The sequence below is a fragment of the Amyelois transitella genome, chromosome 3, assembly GCF_032362555.1.
Source record: "Amyelois transitella isolate CPQ chromosome 3, ilAmyTran1.1, whole genome shotgun sequence".
In the NCBI taxonomy this organism is placed as follows: Eukaryota; Metazoa; Arthropoda; class Insecta; order Lepidoptera; family Pyralidae; genus Amyelois; species Amyelois transitella.
The window spans coordinates 7,628,903-7,650,924 of record NC_083506.1 but is presented as its reverse complement, the minus strand read 5'-3'; the positions used below and the strand labels follow the sequence as shown (position 1 = coordinate 7,650,924).

Here is a 22,022-nt window from a genome sequence, read left to right as displayed (position 1 = left end):
TCCCTTCTCGCAAGCCTTCGAGCCGGACGGACTCCGTCGCTACATTTTTTGTGCATTCACCTAAGGTACCTGAGCCGACTAGAGCGCAGCGAGGGGTGCTTGCATAGAATAAACTGAGACTGACACATGTGGTGGTTGCCTTTTGATAAATATCCAACCTTCGCTATTATTCTAATTATTACTGTGACATGCCTCACTGTGCACCGAAAATTATATATTCAGCATGATTTATTTTAATGGGTAGGTGTATAACTTAGTTGATTTTATTTTTGAAGAAACTAACGTAAATTTCTACGCTTTTATTGATTTCAAGGCCTATCCTTACTTACTACATTTGACTTTGTCGATCAAGCTCACAATCTAGCAACAAAATTATGCTCACAATGTCGATTCGTCGAAGAACATTTCTATTTTATGGCTTCTCATTTAGAAGCGTCGACGTAAAAAAAAATATCGTAGAGCTAGCGACGTTGTATCGAAACATCAACGCACGCGCACGCTAGTTAGAAAAAGAGGCAAACAGGCCTGTCGGGCAAGTTCGGCTGCGAGAGTGGCGGGGCGCTCCTGTCACGCCAGTGCCCCTGCCGAGTGCGCTGTGGAACCACGCACTACTGCTGCACGACAGCCAAAGCTATAGTAAACACACCACACAAGTTCTGTTGCAGTTACTACTTCATAACCGGTTTTATTTCTTGTGATCAAAGTGACAGGCTCTTATATTGTGGCCGCTCCAACACCAAAGTCTAATTCAGCGTTTGTGAACTTAGAAACAAATTTTGAATATAGTGAAGTGTCGTGCTTAGATAATAAGATTTCATGATGCGATGACCCTTGGATTAGAAACAGAGAGTGATTGGATTACTTAACCGATGCATGACTTATAAGGTAAGATCTAAGGAATAATATTTTAATTGTAAAAATAAGGGGCTTGTAGAGGCGTTGAGCTCTGTGGAGGTGGCACAAACAAAACCCATCGAATAAGGGAGCGAAGAAAAGAGCGCCATTGTTGACACGGCAAGCAAGCGTCGCTACCCGAACGAGTCGTCGACTCTACCGACTAAATTGTAGAGTCAAAGGCACTGTGTGCTGCCCTCTTTTGTTGTGTGCAAGCTTTACAGGGTCTCTAATTTAGAAAGCTAATACTGGCAGCAACTTGATGTAATAGATTAGATAGACATGCTGCCAATTACAAACTTTAAAAAATAGATTACCATTTTATTAGTATTTAACATTGAAAACATTATGTCAAGTTTACGGTGGTGATAAATACGGATAAAGAATGCAGTTGAATGAAATGACTAAAAAGCATCAAACATAATTTTGTTTGATGCCAAGTGTGCATTAAAACTTTAATCTCTTCGGTAGATGAAATTAATTGAACACCAGAGTAGACCCCTAATACTGTTAGCCAAGGGTCCCAATAATTCCGAATCCGGCCCTGTTAAATTAGTAAAACTTAAGTCTTTTAGATTAAGTAGGGAACATAGCACATTCCTTAATCTACCAAATTTAATTAATGCAATCTCATATAAACACCCTTAATATAAAAATAAAAGAATATATAAAAAATAATCAAAGTCACAAGAATTTAATGAGTTTCCAGTTATCAGAAATGACGATATCGCAATTAATATATCTCAAAGCATTTATCACTGTAACGATAATAATGTTACTGATAACAAGTATAGTAATATGAATGCCAAATGTAATGGCGTAAGAATTTACTATAACTAATAGTATTGTTAAATATATCTTAATGAGTCATTACTCTTCAGACGACCTTTCGAATATAAATAGAACAAACAATTACTCAGATGTGTAAATCACAACGGTAATGAATGAAAGACATTATCGCATCCTGCGTAACCGAGCCGACGACGCAGGCGCACACATTTTACAGATCAAAATACCAAATATTCTCGAGCAGTTCAATACAGAAACACAGGATACTTACTTACATAGCATAGTTTTTAAATCGGAGAGAACATTTGAAGCTTGTATCGCATGAATAAAACAATGCACTTACCTATAAAGTATTTTATTCAGGTGTTTTTTCAAGTAAAACTTTATTATTATATAGGAGGAAGATTTATTTATTTTAAAATAAATAAATAAATTAATATCATTGATATCACAACGGAACAAATTTGTATTGGAAATCGATATATTTTCTCTTCACATGTAATTTGTTAAGACAGATTTATCCCAAATTTCGTATACTTCCTCGAACCTGTGGAAAAATGAAAATAATATGTTTTGCAATTTAATAGCAATTCATTTCCGATTGTCATTACTCGTTTGTCTATCTGGCCTCATCACATATGTTGTTAATATTACTAATATCAATGAAGTATAAACTTGACTCACTCAAGTCAATACTCAAGATAAGACCAAAAACGTAAGTGTATGCGGAATGGAATGATAGGATGAGATGAGATGCAATGAATGAATAGGAATTTGCTACAACTTTATCTATCTAAGGAATCTTCTTGGTGTTACGGTCTATAGAAAAACCCAAGTATTTAAATGATACGAAAGGTTTATCTCATACCAGTAAAAGTGTTATTCCCGTGCAATTTGCGATACAAGACGTAATATATGTATGTATACGCGAATTCGAAACGCATACCTTAAAACTTGACATACTTCCACTGGTAATGTGCGCTGACCGCTGCGTTTAACTGTACTATACCACTCGCTAACATAGGCAAACGAGGCCTCACTAATTGCTTAGAAAACATAACGCCTATCTAACATTTCTTGTTAAAGTTAAAGCTTACTGACTTACGTGCCTCATGCAAACTCCATAGTACAGAAGGATGATCATCAAATCTATTAAATACTCAACGCACCTATTTAGAAAGTATGTACTACTCTGTCAAGAAAGTAGCAGGAAAAGATCAATAATACACAAACTGTTTGTTATTCATCCCAATTTATTTTATCACCTTCAAAATATGCTCCTTTAGAAACGATACACTTACGCCAACGAATAATCCAATCATCAAAACATTTTTTAAACGCTGTTTTCGGAATTGAGGTCAGTTCTCGCCGCGAATTCTCTTTTATGTCTTCTACCGATTGAAAACGGGTGCCACGAAGTGGTAATTTGAGTTTAGGAAAAAGAAAAAAGTCGGCTGGAGCCATATCTGGTGAATATGGTGGTTGCTCGATGGTATTTGTTGAGTGTTTGGTTAAAAATTCGTTCACAATGATGGCCTTGTGCGAAGGTGCATTATCATGGTGCAAAATCCAAGAATTTTCTTTCCACAAATCTGGCCTTTTTCGTCGGATTTGCTCTCTTAAACGCCGCATAACACTCAAATAATATTCCTTATTTACCGTTTGACCTTCCGGCAAGAATTCCGAGTGCACAACACCGCGATAGTCAAAGAAAACAGTCAACATGACTTTGACTTTTGAACGACTTTGGCGTGGTTTTTTCGGTTTCGGTTCAGTTGGAAGGCGCCACTCCGAAGCTTGTTGACTAGTTTGCATGTCAAACTCGTAAACCCACGTCTCGTCACCAGTAACAATGCGTTTCATGAATGTTGGGTCGGAATTGACTCGTTCTAGCATGTCCTCAGCGACACTCATGCGATTGAGTTTTTGAAAAAAATTCAGGTCTTTTGGGACTAGCCGAGCGGCAACATGTTTCATACCCAAATTATTAGTTAAAATGGTACGGATCGACTCGTGAGATACAGAAAGTTCGGTGGCTATCTCTCTCAAAGTTGAATGAGGATTTTCAGTCACTATTTCCTTCACTTTTGCGATGTTAACTTCAGTTGCAGACGTTGATGGCCTACCAGAGCGAGGCAAATCTTCCATCACATCTCGACCGCTTTTGAACGCTTTGTACCACTCATAAGCACGAGTTTTTGATAAAGTCGATTCACCGTAAGCCTTCTGTAACATTTTCAGTGACTCCGAACACGATATTCCATTGGCAATGCAAAATTTAAGAAAAACTCTTTGTTCGATGTTTTTATCCATTATGAAATTAGCAATACACACTAGATATGATATAACTAAAAATAGCACTGTATTTAATGTAAACAACAGATGCAACTCAAACTCCGCGCCAAAATGGAAAACAGTTGTGCCAATCTAACAACAACAAAAAAAACAAAAATATGAATTTGGAACCATAAATAAATACTCCATTCCCGATACTTTTCTGACTGAATGTATATACTTACAGACGTAGTTTTTTACTATTATGTTTTCAGTTCAAGCTGAAAATTATAAAGTTTTTCTTGGAAGAAATCGTTTATTGTACGAATAAGGAGCGATAAGAAGGCGTTTTATACGTAGGTACTTTTATCTCCCTAGATTGCACGCGCTAAATATTGTAAGAAAAGTAAATGCCAAATAATGCGTATATTGGCCTAAGTTTGACTATAAAACATGTCGCTATAGAAATTTATATGATGGGTTTGTACTTACCTGGGTAAGTACTTACGTGTACGTAGTCATGTCAGGGAATAAGTGTAAAGTATGAACGGATTCTTTAGTCAAATTATTAATATATATTGCATGCGGTGACACTGTTAAAACAATAAAGAAATAAAAAAAATTCCCGTAGCAGTAATTTAATAAACATTAAGCAGATATAACTATAGCCCACATTAACATTTCACAAATAAAACGCAAGTTTTAGAGCATTCTGGACCAACGAAAGAATCAAGAACACTTTCAAGTCTCGCCACGTAGTTATCCCTCTATCCCTAACACGTCTTCTTAGAGACACATTTCACGCGTGACATTGCCAGAAGCGGCTATAAATTGTATGCTGATATGGAAAACTCAGCAAAAACGTTTTTTATCGTCTCGCAAAGACATCCCATCCCGGAGTGTTGGCCGGCCGGTTCTGCAGGATTTCTTATTGTGGTCGGGAGAGAAGCCGCAGCTTCCCGAGTTGCGTGGGTTCTCGTTGGACTTCACTGTAGTCACCCGAGGCTCAAATGTCAACCGCATCTGCGTAATTGCAATATTATTTACAGTATTCGCAGACTGGAATAATTTAGTTAAGTATAATTAATAGGGCTGGTATTGGCATCTTGTATCATCTATCAATTTTTGCGTCACATGATATTAAGTACCTACTTACATATGGAATATTTATCCCCAGATCTGATAAAATACCTACTTTAACCTACCTAATATTTAACTAACGGTCTCTATAGGGCTATAAAGCGATCTTACTTTCTGACCGCGACATCTGTTCCACTCTGAAATCGTTCCATTAAATATTCATTCCTATGTGCCGTCTTTACATTTTTATGCCTTTCTTATTTCGTATTCGATGTTAGAAGCGACGTCATATTTATTATAGTAACCTTCTGCTGCGGCAGATGTAACCCGCGCACCTACGTTTATATAAGTACTTTATGAAATGAATCTCATTTCACGTATATTCGCGGTCGTATGGTTCCTCGAGCACCGTATAGAGCTACAAAGAGCTGTATCGGGATTTTAGAATAACGATGCTATTACCTTCCACCCGATAACCGCCTGTTTGTTTAGGGCAGTAATTGTGCCGCCAGATACAGCGTCGATAAATTACAGGTTCAAGGCGTAATGTATCGGAGCGGTGAAATTCGCGTTAACGAGTTATCGCTAACAGCTAGCTCGGATGTAAACGCTTGGTCTCTCTTAATAAATAAAAAAAGGTATTAAACTGTTTAAACTGCATCGCCAATTGCAACACGCTATCACACACCACAATAAAATCTAGCGTCCCCTGATTTTTAGTCCTTTGTGTAACACATCTGTGCATATGTGCAAATGCGCACCGCCTTCTGTTACATTACTTACATATAATCGACAACCCTTTTAGATACAGCCCTTATGTTGTTAAAAACTTTTCATACTCAGATTTTATTGTTTTGTTTTGACCACTATTATTTATTTTGCATTTTAACGTAACATGCAGCTGCTGAAAACAAACAGCAAAATCTGCGCACTTCCTTTATATTTGATCGGGATTCCAGAGTTAGTATAGGCAAAATTTTACAACTATTTTTATATTAATTTTATTACAGCTAACCATAGTGGAAGTACGACTATGGTTAGCTGTAATAAAATTAACAACCCAATCTACAACCGACCCCATTACCTAAGTACTTACTTATTAAAATCATTTACGTCCTTTCTGCAGCATTATACAGTTTATGGCCGCAATTAAAAGTGAAGATCTGCATAAAAAAGACTATGTCTGCAATAAACCGTATCAGGTTATAAAAGATGGATTTAACCAAAGCATCGTAACAAAGTGGATAGAAGCGCTGAGACAAGACAATCGAGTTCTTATTCTCACGATGAGTAAAATGGTAAAAAAATAGAATGTGAATCCTGGCCAACGAGTACCTTGCATACTGTGCATCGGATGCCGTGAGACCGGGAACCAGTAATCATAGCAAACAGAGAGTACAGAATAGTCATTTCATAGAACAAGTAAAAGTAAAAAAAGTAACACTAGCGGCCATTCAGCCAATGCGGTCTCGAAAGTTACAGAGCCCAAATATTTCAGTAAATCTATAAAATAAACAGCGTCCTCATTACCTGAATTCTGAAGTGTTATTGTTGCACTTTGTATTGCATTCAGAGTCACATCTATCTTCTCAATATTTTGTATTTGCAGTGTGCTTGCACTTACGCCGACCAGCGACATCCTCCTCCTCAATTATCATTATTTAATCAACTCTTAGAATTTTTCCTTGTTAAAAAATACCCAATGAAACAAACACTATTTCGTACTCATTAGGTAGGTAATAATATAACGTAATAAGCTTCCCATCATTTCTTCCACATATGGCTCCTAAAGTCAAATAATACCTTCTTATTATTTAAGCATTTTTAGAATATCACAAAATATAGGTACCTTTTTCATAGCATAGCGATTTTTTGGCAGTGTGCAGTAACAGAGGATAATTAGCTGGGAATAAAAATAAAATACTGTGTGTTGGTAAAAATAAAGAAAACTATAATAAAAACTTAAAACATAAAAATAATCTTAACAGCGATAAAAAATATATATACGTATATAATCACAATATTTTAATTTTAAATGGATGGCTGATTCGATGCCTAAGCGAGACGGAGATAGTGGCATGTTGCTAGCGCATTGCGTAAAAGAAGAATACAAAGTCCTATGTTGCTTTTACCATTATTTACTTCAACATTAGCTCGAGCAGCACAACTGCTACCAACGCACACACTATGTTCTTTTTCAGAACCAAACTAGCATGGCAGCCTTGGTTTTAGAGATGGTAATGATGAATGAAAAATGTTAAATCAATAAAAATTGCAGCAGCAGGTCACGTGGTCTTGAACCAAAGCAAATAACGTCATCAATCAGCAATGCATTTGTACAGATACAATTACGTAACGTTTTCTTGCTAAGATACAATGATTCATGTCCATTCAACAGTTAAAAAAACCAGGTGCAAATTTAAAACCAATTCTTGGAAATTATTAACTCGTAAATCGTAATTAATAAATATAAGTAGAACACCTTATACCTGTTAAAAAGTGAACACATACATCCGTTCGTGTAAAATTAAACACATTATGTCGTACTTATACCTAGCTTCGTTTTTATTAGTTTCCTTCATATATTTAGGTTCTGTAAGAGCTGATTAGCCTACAACACCAACCTACTTACTTTAACGTCAAGCAAGTTTGTACCTAGGAAATTATAAATAGTAAGCGCTTGCCTGTGAATGTTTACAATAGTTTACAATCTCTAACCGCCAAACACTAATTAGGATTTACCTGCCGTGTAGAACACAATTAAAAAAAAAAGTCAACAATAATTCTGTGTATTTTCAAGAAAATTTTAAAAGATATAGGTATAATTGTTTTTTTTTTCTTGCAGTGTGCAGCGAAAGATGGCGTGCGTAGAAAGAGAACGGTATTAAGCAAAGATGGGCCTCGCCCAGACGTTTCTGGTGCTCCTTGTGTCCACGGCTCACGCCTGGATGCCAGATGCAAATGCCCGCATCGAACTTAAATATGGTAAGCTATAAAATAAGTATTTAAACTATAAAAAAAGAAGAAGTGATTAGGATTATCTCAAAGGATATTAGGACACCCAAAAGTAAAGATATTAGGTAATTAAATACTACTTATTTAATATCATGTATACAAATGAAGAAAAAGATAGTTCATGCAATAATACATTTTTATGTAGATTAAGTGATTCACTTATAATAAAATATATGGTTTCTTCCCTAATGCTACGACTGCCGCGGGTGCAAGATAAGATTCATCGAGATTTGACAGACACCTGAGAATTTCCCAACCAATTGTTATGAAATCGCAAACTACCATTATTGTTTAATAGCTGTACAATGGGAACATTGTTCGTTGCATGAAGGCAAAAACATTTTTAAATGCAGGGATGAAAAACCGATTAATATAGGCATGGGAACAATGGATCGGTGGTAGAAACGTTAAGGTGTCCGGTTAAAATGCGTGATGCGCAGAAAGGCACAGTTTCAAATCCCACCTCTACCATGTTCCAATGACTATTTACGAAGTTATGCATTAGTTTAAATACTAACCGATGCTCTTACGGTGAGAGAAAACATCGTGAGGAAACCTGCACATTCAAACAACTGGATGTGTGACAGATGAGAGTCGCTTCGTGTAAAAAACTGACTCACCTAATCTAGGCTCCATGGTCAAAGGCATACCCCGGGCTCCTCTTCAGGGAGATGAGGATGCTACCGAGACTAAAGCCAGGAAGAAAACGATATGCATGCGAATAATAAATACCTCCAAGTTATTTAAAATTGGTAATAAGTATTTCACGCCCCAACTAAAGAATAAACTGAATCATGAAAATAAGTAGAGCCTTCTAATAAATATGTAGATTACTTATGAAATGGGCTTTGTTTCACTAACTCCTTTTCAGATAGGGATGAGACTTGGAAAAATAGGAAAGTAGATAAGTGCTTAATTAAATTATAGCGGTATCATTTATTTTCAGAGGCTAGCTTATCCGGATAAGTCTTTAACTTCGACGGTGTCAGAAAACGCTCAAATTAACCATATCTAGGATACTTACTTATTGTAGTCTTGTATTTGGTTCTCGTGGCCTTTGGTGACTCTGTTCAAGTTTTTATGAATTGGTTTGTTACAGGCGATGAAACTTCAGAGCAGTTTGTGGGCAACACCACGGCGCCGGACCACTTCCGCATCTTAGACAAAGATGATTTTTCCATCATAGTGGGTGGAAGGCAAGTATATTTAATATCCATGTTACCGTGATATAAAAATATTTCTATTATATTACCCATATCTTAGCAAATTACAAAAGAACCCAATCTCAGTGCTTTAACTCATGGAAAAACTAGAAGCCTCTTGATTACACAAAATGAGCATCGAATGATACATTACCCATACAAGGAACTGGCAAGCAGATACATTTGAACTAGTTCTGCGGCCAGTTTAGTTTTACGAGCCAACAACCTTTTGAGATGAACATGCCTAATTACAATTACAGTACCTAATTTATACTAGCTATCAGGCAGTTTTCTGAATAAATTTTGTTTTATTATAGGAACACTGTTTACAACCTCAGCCTCTATGATCTCTCGGAAAATGTGGAGCAGGTAAATATCTATACGTTACACTTATTTTATACTTTAAAAAATTACGTGCACTTGTTACGTTTAATAAAAATGCACTTTGTTCCCTTTATGGCTGAATGAAAACATTAATGAAGTAGCGGAATAAGCGATTCTTTTTAATAGGTTTTTACTCAACATAATGCAAATTATAACTAAAATTAGCAAAAGTGGCAAATAAAATTATATCTACCATATCAATAATCAATTTCAATAAAAATAGCATCTCCATCAGTGATCAAGCGTGCATAAAATGTTAAAGCCTAAATAAATATATAGGTACCTACCACGGTCTGCCCTGATTTATGATAACAGTGCCTAAGCAATGGTATTACATAAACTCAGACGTGGAAATAAAGTAAAGCAAACAGTCCTTACGAAACGCCATCTTATATTTGGTCAAAAGTAATAACGGGCGATTATAGACCGGTAGCCGGGCAGATTAGTTCGATTGTAGCTTTTGCAAAGACCAGCGAATCACCGGTCGGCGACCCGGCTTTGGCTGCAGTCCGTCGCCTCTTGGAATCGCGCTCTACAACACGTTTACGTATCTTATCTTGCGCAAACAAGCACACTTCTACATCGTCTCAAAACACCGAGAGTAAAAAATTAACTCGTGCAATGTGCCTATATTAATAATTAATAACAATATTAAATTGTCGCAGAAAAACCATCACCGCTATCTGACTATGTTCTCGGTTGCATCCACAGCTGTGTTGATTCCTCTAAGTAGTTCACTAATTCGTAAGTCACGCAGTACGCACGTCAGTTGAGGTATATTTCATTAGATTCCTCACTCAAGAGCGAATAAGAAAAAAAATATAGATCATTATTAATCAACGATATTAATCTACTGATAAAACAAAAAAGTAGTTCTGTACTATTCAATTTTTATGTTAGCGCTGCACTCTCTGTTCATTCTTAGTTACGGCACGGCCCATTACCCAGAGCGCCATGTTTATTTTTCAAATCATGTTAAATGATTTACCATATAAGCCGTCTACTTAGATTACACATTGTTAAAATTTAAAAAGGAAAAGCTTTTAGCGTTGAATCGGTTCTCGACGTCCTATCTACGAGATATAGCTTTAGTTAAAGCTTTGTTTGATTAACCTATTTCAAACATTTTTATTTGTAATAGCTAAATTATCTTTTTTAACACTTTTTAAACTTCGAATAGGTATTTAATCGGTAAAAGGTCCATTGAAAAAATTCAAGTTACACATTCTATTTGAAAGTTAACAGTAATTTCCCTGTTAACAATGATTGATAGAACTAGTTGATGAATTTCGAACTGTATTTTTGAATGCCAAAATATACCTACGACACGAAACAGACGATTAATGGGATCACAATGTGCGCATAAAATAAAAATACGAAGCAGTAGACCGTAGGGCGGTACAAAGCTAAAATTGTTGGCACAGTGCCATTCCAGTCAGATATTGCTAAAGTTCGCCATCGCCACGTCAAAAAACAAACGAATGTTTACAAGCTGCGCTAACATAAACATTCTTTAACCATCGAATCGACAAGCTAAGTTGCCTTAAACATATGTTACTCGTATATTCACGCAGAGAAAACATAGAAAAAAATAAAACCAAATATAATAAAAACTCATGTTTTTTTCGACAAACGCTGCGAAAGTTAAACTAGGTAAATCATATAAGACGTAACTATAGAATTTTCGTTTGATAAACCATAAGTGGAGCAAAGCAGCCAATCTACATTTTTAAAATTCTATTGTGGATACATACATACATATGATCACGTCTATATCCCTTGCGGGGTAGACAGAGCCAACAGTCTTGAAAAGACTGAATGGCCACGTTCAGCTATTTGGCTTAATGATAGAACCGAGATTCAAATAGTGACAGGTTGCTAGCCCATCGCCTAAAAGAGGAATCCTAAGTTTATAAGCCTATCCCTTAGTCGCCTTTTACGACATCAATGGGAAAGAGATAGAGTGGTCCTATTCTTTTTTGTAATAGTGCCGGGAACCACACGGCACTGCCGGGAACCACACGGATATTGTGGATACATTTTTAAAATTCTATGGTGGATGGTACAGCTAATAAAAAAACTCGGAATATTTTTATTAACTTAGGGTAAGAATGGGTATTACCGGTCGCTTAAGGAGAAATAATCACAAATCAAATAATAATCAATATTCCTTTATTAATCTTATCGATAACAAAACTTTAGGTAATCTTCTAACTAAATCACATTAATTGAGATCAATAACTGAAACAATTTTGGCATAATTAGTCTTAAAAAAAAAACTACTTTGACTGGTATTCGACACCACGGAGGGTAAAACCAGTCAGTCGGTTGATAATACCGGTCAAGGTTTGTTATGGCATAAGTCACAGATATAACCCTCTGGAGAGTCACAACCAGAGCATTCAGCATGTGCCCAGAGGCCACACAGTACACATCTATACCACAGCTCGTTATTTTGCCCATAATCATCGCAAATGATACATTTATTTTCATAATCATCATCAGTGTCTTCATCTTCACGTAAGTCTGTCATTTCTATTTCCGAGTCCGATGTACTATCATTACGCTTGTTTTTGTCTTGAAGCACTCTTCTTTTAGCCTTTTTCACTTCGATCGATTTTCCTTTTCTTTTAATTGTCTTTTTTTCAGGTTTTATTTTAAGTTTTTTCTCTTTTAAAATTTTTCTGTTTTCTTTCTCAATCAATGCTTGTTTGTTAGGAGTTCCTGTCAGGACTGATGCATGCTGCTTGCGAGATAGTATATTTTTTGTCTTTTCCATCGACTTACTTGGCAGTGGCAGAAGATCCCTAACTGTGATAGTATTACCACTTCCTGAGGTAGAAGGAATGGGGTTTGTATAAATATTGCTCGGCTGCTCAAATGCGGAAATTATTGGTGTATTATTTGTTGAGACTGGTTCAATTACATCAATAAGAGATGGTGATTTAGATAAAATGGTCTGAGAATGAGTTGGTGGGTCATGTGTTATTGATTCATCTAATATGATTTGGGCTTCTGGTGTCTTGTTATCCCGGTCTCTTACTTCTTCTGTCGAAACTACAACTTCGTTACTATTTAAAATTTCAGCAGCCACAAAATCTTCGTCTGTAAATACGTCGGGGTTTAAAGGATATATTCCTGTAGCAGCAAAACCTGCTTCAGCTTTTGGAATGGTTGCTATTTTTTGAAAAGCTTTTCTGAACAGTGAAGCGAGATCATTTTGTGTTATCTTTTTTCCCAATTGATTCTTTATAAAAAGATTACATTCTTGTTTATAGGCTGCTTTCAATGGACCATAGACGGAAACATCTAGGGGTTGTATTCTATGCGAGCCATGTGGTGGTAATGATAACATCACTATGTTGTTGCCTTTGCAAAATTCATAAGCTCTCAAAGAAATGTGGCTTGCATGGTTGTCCAGGACCAGCAATATGGGCTCGTTTTCTGAAGGCTTGGTGAATTCTGCAAAATGCTTAAGCCAATCTACAAAGAGATCTTCATTAATCCAGCCATTTTTCGAGCACCGATAGACTGCCCCTCGAGGGCCGTCTGTTTCTAAAGCAGATGAATGTCTCTGTCGTGGATAAATTAGCATTGGTGGGACGTAGACTCCGGTAGCATTTACAGCACACACAGCTGTCACAGTCTTTCCTCTCTCTCCGCTAGTAATAGAACCTACACGTTTCTGTCCTTTCTCTGCCACAATTTTTCCGGGGTCTTGCACTGCGGAAATCCCAGTTTCGTCTACGTTCCATATGTTTCTTGGCAGAAACTTGTATTTATCCATTAGCTCTGTAAGAAGTTTGAAAAACATACCAACTTCGTTTTTGTTAAAAGCAGTTGCTCTATTCAGACTCATACCTTGAGCTTTCCTGATAGATAAGTGATTTCTTTTTATAAATCCTTTGAGCCAATCCTTGCCAGCAAGTTCAAAAGTGTCATTAAAATTATGCTTAATGTTATTTTTTACAGCATATTCGTATGCCATTTTCCTAATTTGAAGCGAAGTGCACCCGTAAAATATTTTACCAAGGAACTTAACCTGCGTAGCCATTTCGTTTTCTTGCTCCCTCGTGAAGACAGTGTTTCGTCCCAGTTGTGGTTTATTACTGTTCTTGTTCTTTATCCTTTCTTGAAGCGTAGAAAACGGTACACCACAAGATCGCGCTGCTTCTCGAATAGGTTTTCCATCCGCCACCAGGTTGAACCCTCTGCGTAGTTGATCTTGGCTCCATGACGCCTTTGAAACTGGTTGGCTTCTTCTTTTAGGCATTCTTTAATAATAAACAAACATAAATAACAATATTTTTTACTTATTTTACATGCGGGTAATACCGGTCAGCGCGACCGGCATTGCCCGACTAGAAACATTTCCGTAAATAAAATTCTAGGTTAAAAACTCGTCGAGATTAGTTCAAAAAAGAATATTACTTTGAATGCTTAGCATTTATGCTACAATAATCACCAGTAACAATGTTAGAAATGTGAAACAATAAATACTCACCTCTTATTGTTTTAACCCGAAAAATTACTTCAACTGGGCGCGAAAACAAGTGACGTGCGTTCATTGCAAATGGCGGCTTGGAATGAAGCGGGGGCCGGGGCGTTCGCGCTCGGCTACATCATGCGACGCGCTGTGTATGTGTGCGTGTGCGGAACGTAGTAGTATGGGAGATTTTGCGATGACCGGTAATACCTTCTGACCGGTATTACCCGGTTCTACCCTAATCATTTTGCCTTACTTGCAGCGTTTGGAGTGGCAATCAACGGATGCGCATAGAGAACTATGTCAGTTGAAAGGAAAATCGGCAGATGAGTGTCAAAATTATCCACGTGTAGCTGCCCGAACCCACGACCGTCTTTTAGTATGCGGCACCAATGCTTTCAAGCCATTGTGCCGTTGGTATCCTCGGCATGCACAAAGCCATCATCAAGAAGAATTCGATGGATCGGGTCGCTGCCCTTATGATCCTCAACACAACTCGACCGCTATATTTGCTGGTAAGCACGTCTTATTATCATCATTATCAGCATGAATTTCCTTTTAAATGTCAAAGATGTGTACAAGATCGACCTTATTCGATTATAACCATTTCCTATTCGCGGCGTGATCACACATTGCGATGATGTTCAGAGAGATGGCACGACCCGCTCCGGCGCAGGCGAGGGTTGCGCCGAACACGACACGAACACTGCGATATTCATCGATTTATTGCCTTTACAGTTAGCTTACTATACAAAGGACTGGTTGTGGGTGGATTATTTAGTAACAACAAATCATAAATCTATACTGTAACAATATGTAAGTCAAATTTAAGAATAAAAAAAATATACAAGGATATCCTCGGCGTCTATTTCTAGTAATACCTACATATATTACCTATTTTCAGTAAAGAAATAGATCAGATAATGATGAAAAATATGATAGTAATGAACTTAACATGCAGACTTATTCTTGTTGCAGATGGTAAATTGTACACAGCAACGGCGGCAGATTTTTCAGGGACAGATCCGTTAATTTACAGAGAACCTGTAAGAACCGAAAGATCAGACCTTCGACTACTGAACGACCCCTCGTTTGTGGGCGCCGTCGCTTCAACTAGCCATGTATATTTCTTCTACAGAGAAACTGCAGTTGAATACATGAATTGCGGGAAGGTGAGTGATTTTTGTCCTCAGTTTTCTGTTACGTGGTTAATACAGTACCAACCTTAAGGTTGGTGGGGTAATTTTAGGGAATTGGATGACAAAATAAAATATCGCTGAAAGGCAAAGGAAGATTTGCTCAATAGTGAAACGTAAATGGTTTACTTACATATTAAAAATCAAATAGAACAAAAAATATAAATTGTGTTTTAATGTTTCTTCATCAGGCCGTGTATTCAAGAGTGGCAAGAGTATGTCTTAACGATATTGGTGGTCCACACACATTTAGCGATCGATGGACTTCGTTTCTAAAAACTCGTTTAAACTGCTCCATGCCTGGCGACTACCCATTCTACTTTGACGAAATCCGTAAGTACCTATATAAATAAAAAAATGTGTTCTCTCGTAATATGCAAAATCAAAATTAAAATAATTTTTATATTTTATTTTTAACAATGATTTTTATACTTTATTTTTAGAAGCAACAACGGAGCTCATCAATGGTATTTACGGCAGCGGCGGCAGCAGAAACGACATAGTATACGCCGTATTTACCACTCCTCAAAACGCAATTGGAGGTTCAGCAGTCTGTGCGTTTGCTATGAGAGATATTTTGGATGCATTCGAGGGTCCATTCAAAGGACAGGAGAGTATGAACTCAAATTGGCTACCTTTAGAAAAAGACAAAGTGCCGGAGCCAAGACCAGGGTCTTGTGAAGAAGACAGTCGGACGCTATCTGATTCAGCCGTCAACTTCATAAAAACTCATTCGTTGATGGACAAAGCTGTTCCATCGTTTTTGGCACGACCAATTCTAATTAGAGTCAGCCTCCAATACAGATTCTCCGCAATTGCTGTACATCCTCAGGTGCAAGCGATGAACGGAAATAAATATGATGTGATGTACGTCGGTACCGACGACGGTAGAGTCATAAAGGCTGTGAACGTAGCTGCTAATGAAGGCGAATTCTATGCTAGTTCTGATGAAGATAGTAAAAGTCCTGTAAGAACGGCTGTGATTTCTGAGGTGCAAGTTTTACCACAAGGGGTGCCGATCAAACAAATGCACGTTGCCCTCACTACTGAGAAGTTAATAGTGGCATCAGGAGACATAATAAGAGCAGTGACGTTATCGTACTGCAGCAATGTTCACTCATGCAGGTAAACACTAATTAAACAAAGTACAATCACATCTATTAGCTTTTCATTTTGTCAAAACATTAATTTTCTATACTTACATTTATATCAACAATCAGTTGAAACTAGATACTTAACGGATTTCTTAAATGATTTTAATTTATTCCTACGGGAGTAAATTCGGACCAACACAAGATTTATGTCCACTTTACAACTTATATACATACGAACATAACATAGTACTTAAATAGTTTTCCAAAATAATGTATGTTGTTACCATTTTCTTTGCAGGGAATGTGTTGCATTACAAGATCCACACTGCGCGTGGGATTCAAAACAACAACAATGTTCTTGGGTCGGGAACAGGCAATTTCCGAATCCTGAGCGATTTCTACAAAATGTAGAATATGGAAAGACTGATATATGTAATAAGTTGCCAGCCCTCTCGACGGGGCATAGTAATAAAAATCCAGGAACAAAGAAGCCCAAACTGTCCCAATCAGACGATATCCAAAATGAAATACTGATAGAAGTTGTTGAAACCAACGTTTTATCAGAGGACAAACCTACCAATAATAATAAACACGGAACAGGTAATTCATTTTAGCATCTATGTGTATGTAATGTCAACTTAATAATTTGATTCCCCAATCATAATATCAGATAAGTACGTAATATAAAGAATTTTTCATAACAATATTTTTCTTAGTTTAAAATCACTAGTTGTATTATACATCTAGTTTTAGGATAATATCACATAAACAATATATATTCAATTTTTTTTTTTTTTATTTAAGATTCTCTGACTGTGGAAGCCGCCGACGGTAATATCTACACATCACAAGCCCTGTTGACGGCAGTGGTAGCTTCCTGTTTGGTGACGCTGATGGTGGGATTCGTCATTGGATACCTCTTCTCCCGCCGATTTCGACATCCTTTTTTTGCCGATACGTCGCCCTTCAATGAACAACACAACCACCTTAATAGGTAATTCCCCCAAATTATTCAACTGGAATATTAAATTTAGATACCTACTAAATAGGTATTCTAGACAAGTATTTTTAATTCCCTAACATAAATTCATCATTGAGCCATAGGCCTACAGCTGAACATGTCCTTTCAGTCTTTTCGACACTGTTGGCTCTATCTACCCCGTAAGGGATAAAGACGTTATTATATGTACCTACGTAGTACGTACAAGTATATAAACAAACAAACGTAATATCATATGATAAATTATAATAATTTGTTTACAACTACATATTTTCGTATAACTAAATTAGGGACACTACCATGGTTTAAAACATTTAGGCACAACATATTGGTACCAAAATCAGTTCATACAAATATGAAAATGTATAATACTTTTTTGTATTTTCAGACTAAGCCCCTTGGAAACTCCTCTCAACGCTAATTCGGGGTACATGCCACCGCGATCAAAAAATGTGAATATGGTGGCCAACGTATGTCCACTCGCTAAGCAAGACAATCTGCATATGGAGCTGGGAAAAGACCGCCCGTTGGACCTCAGGAACTCAACAGAATCGCTAGACAAGGACCTCAAGTGCGGTACCTTACAGAAAGTGAAAAAGACTTACATTTGAAAAATACCAAACAAAACTGTATATGGTTCTATCACAAAGTGATTTATGATGAGTGACGATACATTTACGTCGTGTGTGCCAAGTCTTCCGATTTATTCGGTAGGTCAGCGTGTTCAGTGCTAGCATATGTTTGATGGCTGTAAATATTGTTTTAATGTTAAATGTACAGTTTCCACGGTTTAAACTATGTACGACGTTAAATAGCTACTTGCATTTAAGACCAATAAAGTTGTTTATTTAGATTGATTTTAGTCTTGGTAGAATGCCAAGTTGAATAAGTAATATGACTTATTCACATTTTACATTCCATAAAATACTTCTAATAAAAATAGTGATCATGATGTGAAATTAGCAATTGTAAATATCTTAGGCTAATTGATTGTATATATTTACAATAAGCGATTACTTTTTTATATCAATGGGCTGGCATTTCAACATAATCAAAGAAAATATATGTACAAGTAATAATTCTATTTAAAGGAGATCATTTTTAATCAGAATTATTACTGTATATTAACTCAATACTTTTACTCTGCAAGTTTATATTGAAAAAAAGCATGTAAATTTTGTTGATTATGAAGAAATAAAATCATAGCATTAATTGCTGTGCTAAGTGCATAGTGCCTTGTAGGTTGCCAATTTAGTGCCTAATGTAATTTAATATACATTATGATGAAAAATATAAGGATATATTTAACCTCTTGTTATATTACAGTTAACATGAAATGAAACAAAATTCAAGTTATGTACATATAGATTATCCATGAAAAAGTTTAATGTAGGCAAAAAAATTCATAGTAAATCTCATAGTAGCAAATAAGTCTTATTTATTTGGTTTTATTTTGATATGCTTTTTGTCTTGTAAAAAGTATTCCTTAACTTTATTATTCCAAAAAAACTATCTACCATAATTATGAATTAAACCAGGCTGATGTAACCACCATATCTAAAAATAAGATGTATTCCCACCGTAAAATTATCAAAGTCTCTTAGTTACATAAGCAGAGAACCTTCCTGTAAATACTACATGTAAGTGGTAATTAATAAATAGAAATCCTTCTGTCTTGTATTACAAACATAATCATGGATGGTAAAAATTAATTTTATTTTACATGTTTCTTATAAAACATTATATTTTTTTTTACAATTGTGTTATTTTAAGTGATCTACAGAGTAAATTGAAATGATACTGTACAATTTGCTAGTTATCACACTTCAAAATGATTTATTAATATTTTTATATAAAAATAAATCAATTAAATGCCTAGCAAGGTTATCAATTTCCCATAATATTGGAGAAATATAAGTATTATTAAATAAAAAGTTGTTTATTTATTTACACTTTTTCCTCATACTCAACTAAAATTCTTTTGCCTCTCCTTGTAATAAATTATTAACACTCATGTAATTGATGTAATTGCAAATAAACTGACGCTTTTCAACTGAGGATTTAACAATGTTGGTATCAATATTTAATATGATTTCATCGGCACCATTATCACAAATTGTAGGTTCTTCTTTGATTACTGGAGCTCCTTCATGAAGCAATATGAAATTATGAAGCACACATGCAGCTCTTAGTATTGTTCCTACAGCCTGTGGACTGTCTAAATCCAAATGGCTCAATTTCTTAAACCTTTCCTTCAACATCTCAAATGCATGTCCTATATAGCTTCTTGTCTTCCAATGGACTTCATTGTATTTCATTTCTTCACTTGTTAACAATTCTTCAGCAGTGAAGGGAGTCATTAAATTGTACTTCAACTTATACTCTGAGTCACCAAGAATATGACTGTCAAAATCTACAAAGTTTTTCAACTCCTGTGAAAGTTTACTTTCCTTGAACACTTTGTATTTCTTTGTCTTTCCCATTGAACCTACATGTATATCAATGAACATGAGAGATTCATCACAGACAGCTTGCAGCAGGACAGTATCTAGAGATGCTTTTTTGGTTCTCCTTGAACCTGCCTTGAAACGAAAAGAATCTATGAAACCCACACAATTAGGAAATTGAAATCTGTTTAATACCTTAAGCCTGGTGATGTGTTGTTCTTCAGGAGATGGCCAATTGATTAAATAATATGTCAGTCCTGATAACATAGCAGCAATGTCATAAAAAATATTTCGTACTGATGATTTCTGTAGACAAAACAGTGCTGCCACATCATTGAAAGATAAGTCAGAAGTTAAAATAAATATGAAGATATGGAGTTTTTTATCCAATAACATATTGGTTTTGTCTGCTTCAACATTCTCTTGTAAGTATTGTAATAGCGCCTGAAAAAGAAAGAAGTTGCAAACTGACTGGATGTCGTAGAAAGAAGCTAAGGGATAGGCTTGTAAACTTGGGATTCTTCTGTAAGGCGATGAGCTGGCAACTTGTAACTATTTGAATCTGAATTCTAACATTAAGCCTTAGAGCTGAATGAATGAAAAAGGAACAGGCAAAGTAAAATACTAATGCCTTCAAAAAAATAATATCAAATAATAATAGAATTAATTGGGCACCTTTGCTGTTGATCTTTTCATTCTAAAATTAGAAATATAATCAACATCACTTAAAGTTTTCACAACTTTTTCATAGAATCCTGAATTTTTACATTTATAACTGTTTTTTGAATGGTGATATTCAGTATGTTCACCCACTGACTGCAAAACATTGCTGAATTCATTTGTAAGCACTTCATTGAATGTATTTACATTTTCATTATTTTCGTAAATGACATTTGCAATTGTAACGGCTAATCTACTTATTGTTGTATTACTGTTACTATCTAAGAAGAGTTCTGTGACAAACTGTGTATCAAAGCTATTCATTTTGCTTTCAATGTAACTAAAATTTAAACCATAAGCTGAGTTTTCATGTGTCTAGTTCTGCAGTATTTTAATTGTTTTTCACTCAGGCTTTATGAGTATTTCCCTTAAATTCGAGTTTTTTACTCCTTAGGGATATGTAGTTAATCTTTTATTTAACTTTTTTGTGGTTTTCCCATGGAATGATTGATTATCATAAATATGTTAACAACAAAATAGTACTTTGTGTTACTTATTGACAATATTAATTATTTATTGTTTACTTTGTGATATGTGAACACTAAGATACTAAAACAAAGTGAACATGTAAAGGAAACACATTTGCCCTTGCCCATACTTTAGATTAGAGTAGAGCTGTAACTGTACTGAGTAACGGGTGTGCGCTCTGCTACCGAGTAACGAAACGTTACTCTCGATTGTATTTCGTTAATCGCACGATTTCGTTCCTCGCATTTATTGTATAATGGGTTCATTTCACGCAGGTAAGTGGATGCTTTGCCGATCGTTTGTTTAACTTAACCTGTGGTTTTACGCATGCCCACATTGCGCACCCTTATTCAAAACCGTTCGTTACAATAACAAAATACTAAAGAACAATGATTGTTGCTATGGGAACGATATTATAATTAGGGATGAAGCTTAAAAAATAGTTTTTGATTTGTTTAACCTTATGTTTTTATTTAATACGTCTAATTTTAGTTCAAGAACAAAATATTCTGTTGTCTAAAATATGGTTTTATTTAATACGTCTAATTTTAGTTCAAGAACAAAAGATTCTGTTGTTTAAAATATGGTTTTATTTAATATGTCTAAATTCAGTTTAAGAACAAAAGATTCTGTTGTTTAGAATATGTTTTTATTTAATATGTCTAATTTCAGTTTAAAAATAAAAGATTTTTGTTCTCGGAATGTTTTTGACATTAAATAAGTTTGACAGTGTTGCTTTTTCATTATAATTTAAAGGTCAATACTATTAACTCAATACTTCATTTGCAGTTTGACACGCGTATCAAACTATACAACATACGAATCGATTCGTTTCGTTGGGTTAAACTGAGGTATCAAAAGTAACGAGTAATGTAACGATACGATAGTAACGATTACTCATTTTTATAGTAACGAATACATAAGGGTACTCGGCACCAATAGAAAAAAAAACAGAACTACTCCATCTCTTTCC

General features: G+C 35.7%; 2 protein-coding genes across 3 annotated transcripts; one reads left to right on the top strand and one right to left on the bottom strand.

Moving 5' to 3' along the window:
• Positions 1 to 580: 580 nt before the first annotated feature.
• Positions 581 to 19,348, top strand: LOC106137827 (semaphorin-1A). Its single transcript, XM_013338747.2, has 11 exons — positions 581 to 885; positions 7,883 to 8,022; positions 9,152 to 9,248; positions 9,572 to 9,623; positions 14,387 to 14,639; positions 15,103 to 15,296; positions 15,512 to 15,653; positions 15,764 to 16,445; positions 16,713 to 17,014; positions 17,219 to 17,408; positions 17,803 to 19,348. The coding sequence occupies exons 2-11, from the start codon at positions 7,932 to 7,934 to the stop codon at positions 18,023 to 18,025; spliced, it is 2,226 nt and encodes a 741-aa protein (XP_013194201.2). The 5' UTR covers positions 581 to 885; positions 7,883 to 7,931; the 3' UTR covers positions 18,026 to 19,348.
• On the bottom strand, positions 19,112 to 21,238 carry LOC106137828 (uncharacterized). 2 transcript variants are annotated; one of them, XM_013338749.2, is made up of 2 exons: positions 21,106 to 21,238; positions 19,112 to 20,305 (listed from the first exon to the last, which is right to left on the bottom strand). In XM_013338749.2, the coding sequence occupies exons 1-2, from the start codon at positions 21,175 to 21,177 to the stop codon at positions 19,385 to 19,387; spliced, it is 993 nt and encodes a 330-aa protein (XP_013194203.2). In that variant the 5' UTR covers positions 21,178 to 21,238; the 3' UTR covers positions 19,112 to 19,384. The 2 variants fall into 2 exon arrangements, with proteins under 2 accessions (XP_013194203.2, XP_013194202.2); XM_013338748.2 differs by having other exon boundaries at positions 20,537 to 21,193.
• Between the last annotated feature and the right edge of the window lie 784 nt (positions 21,239 to 22,022).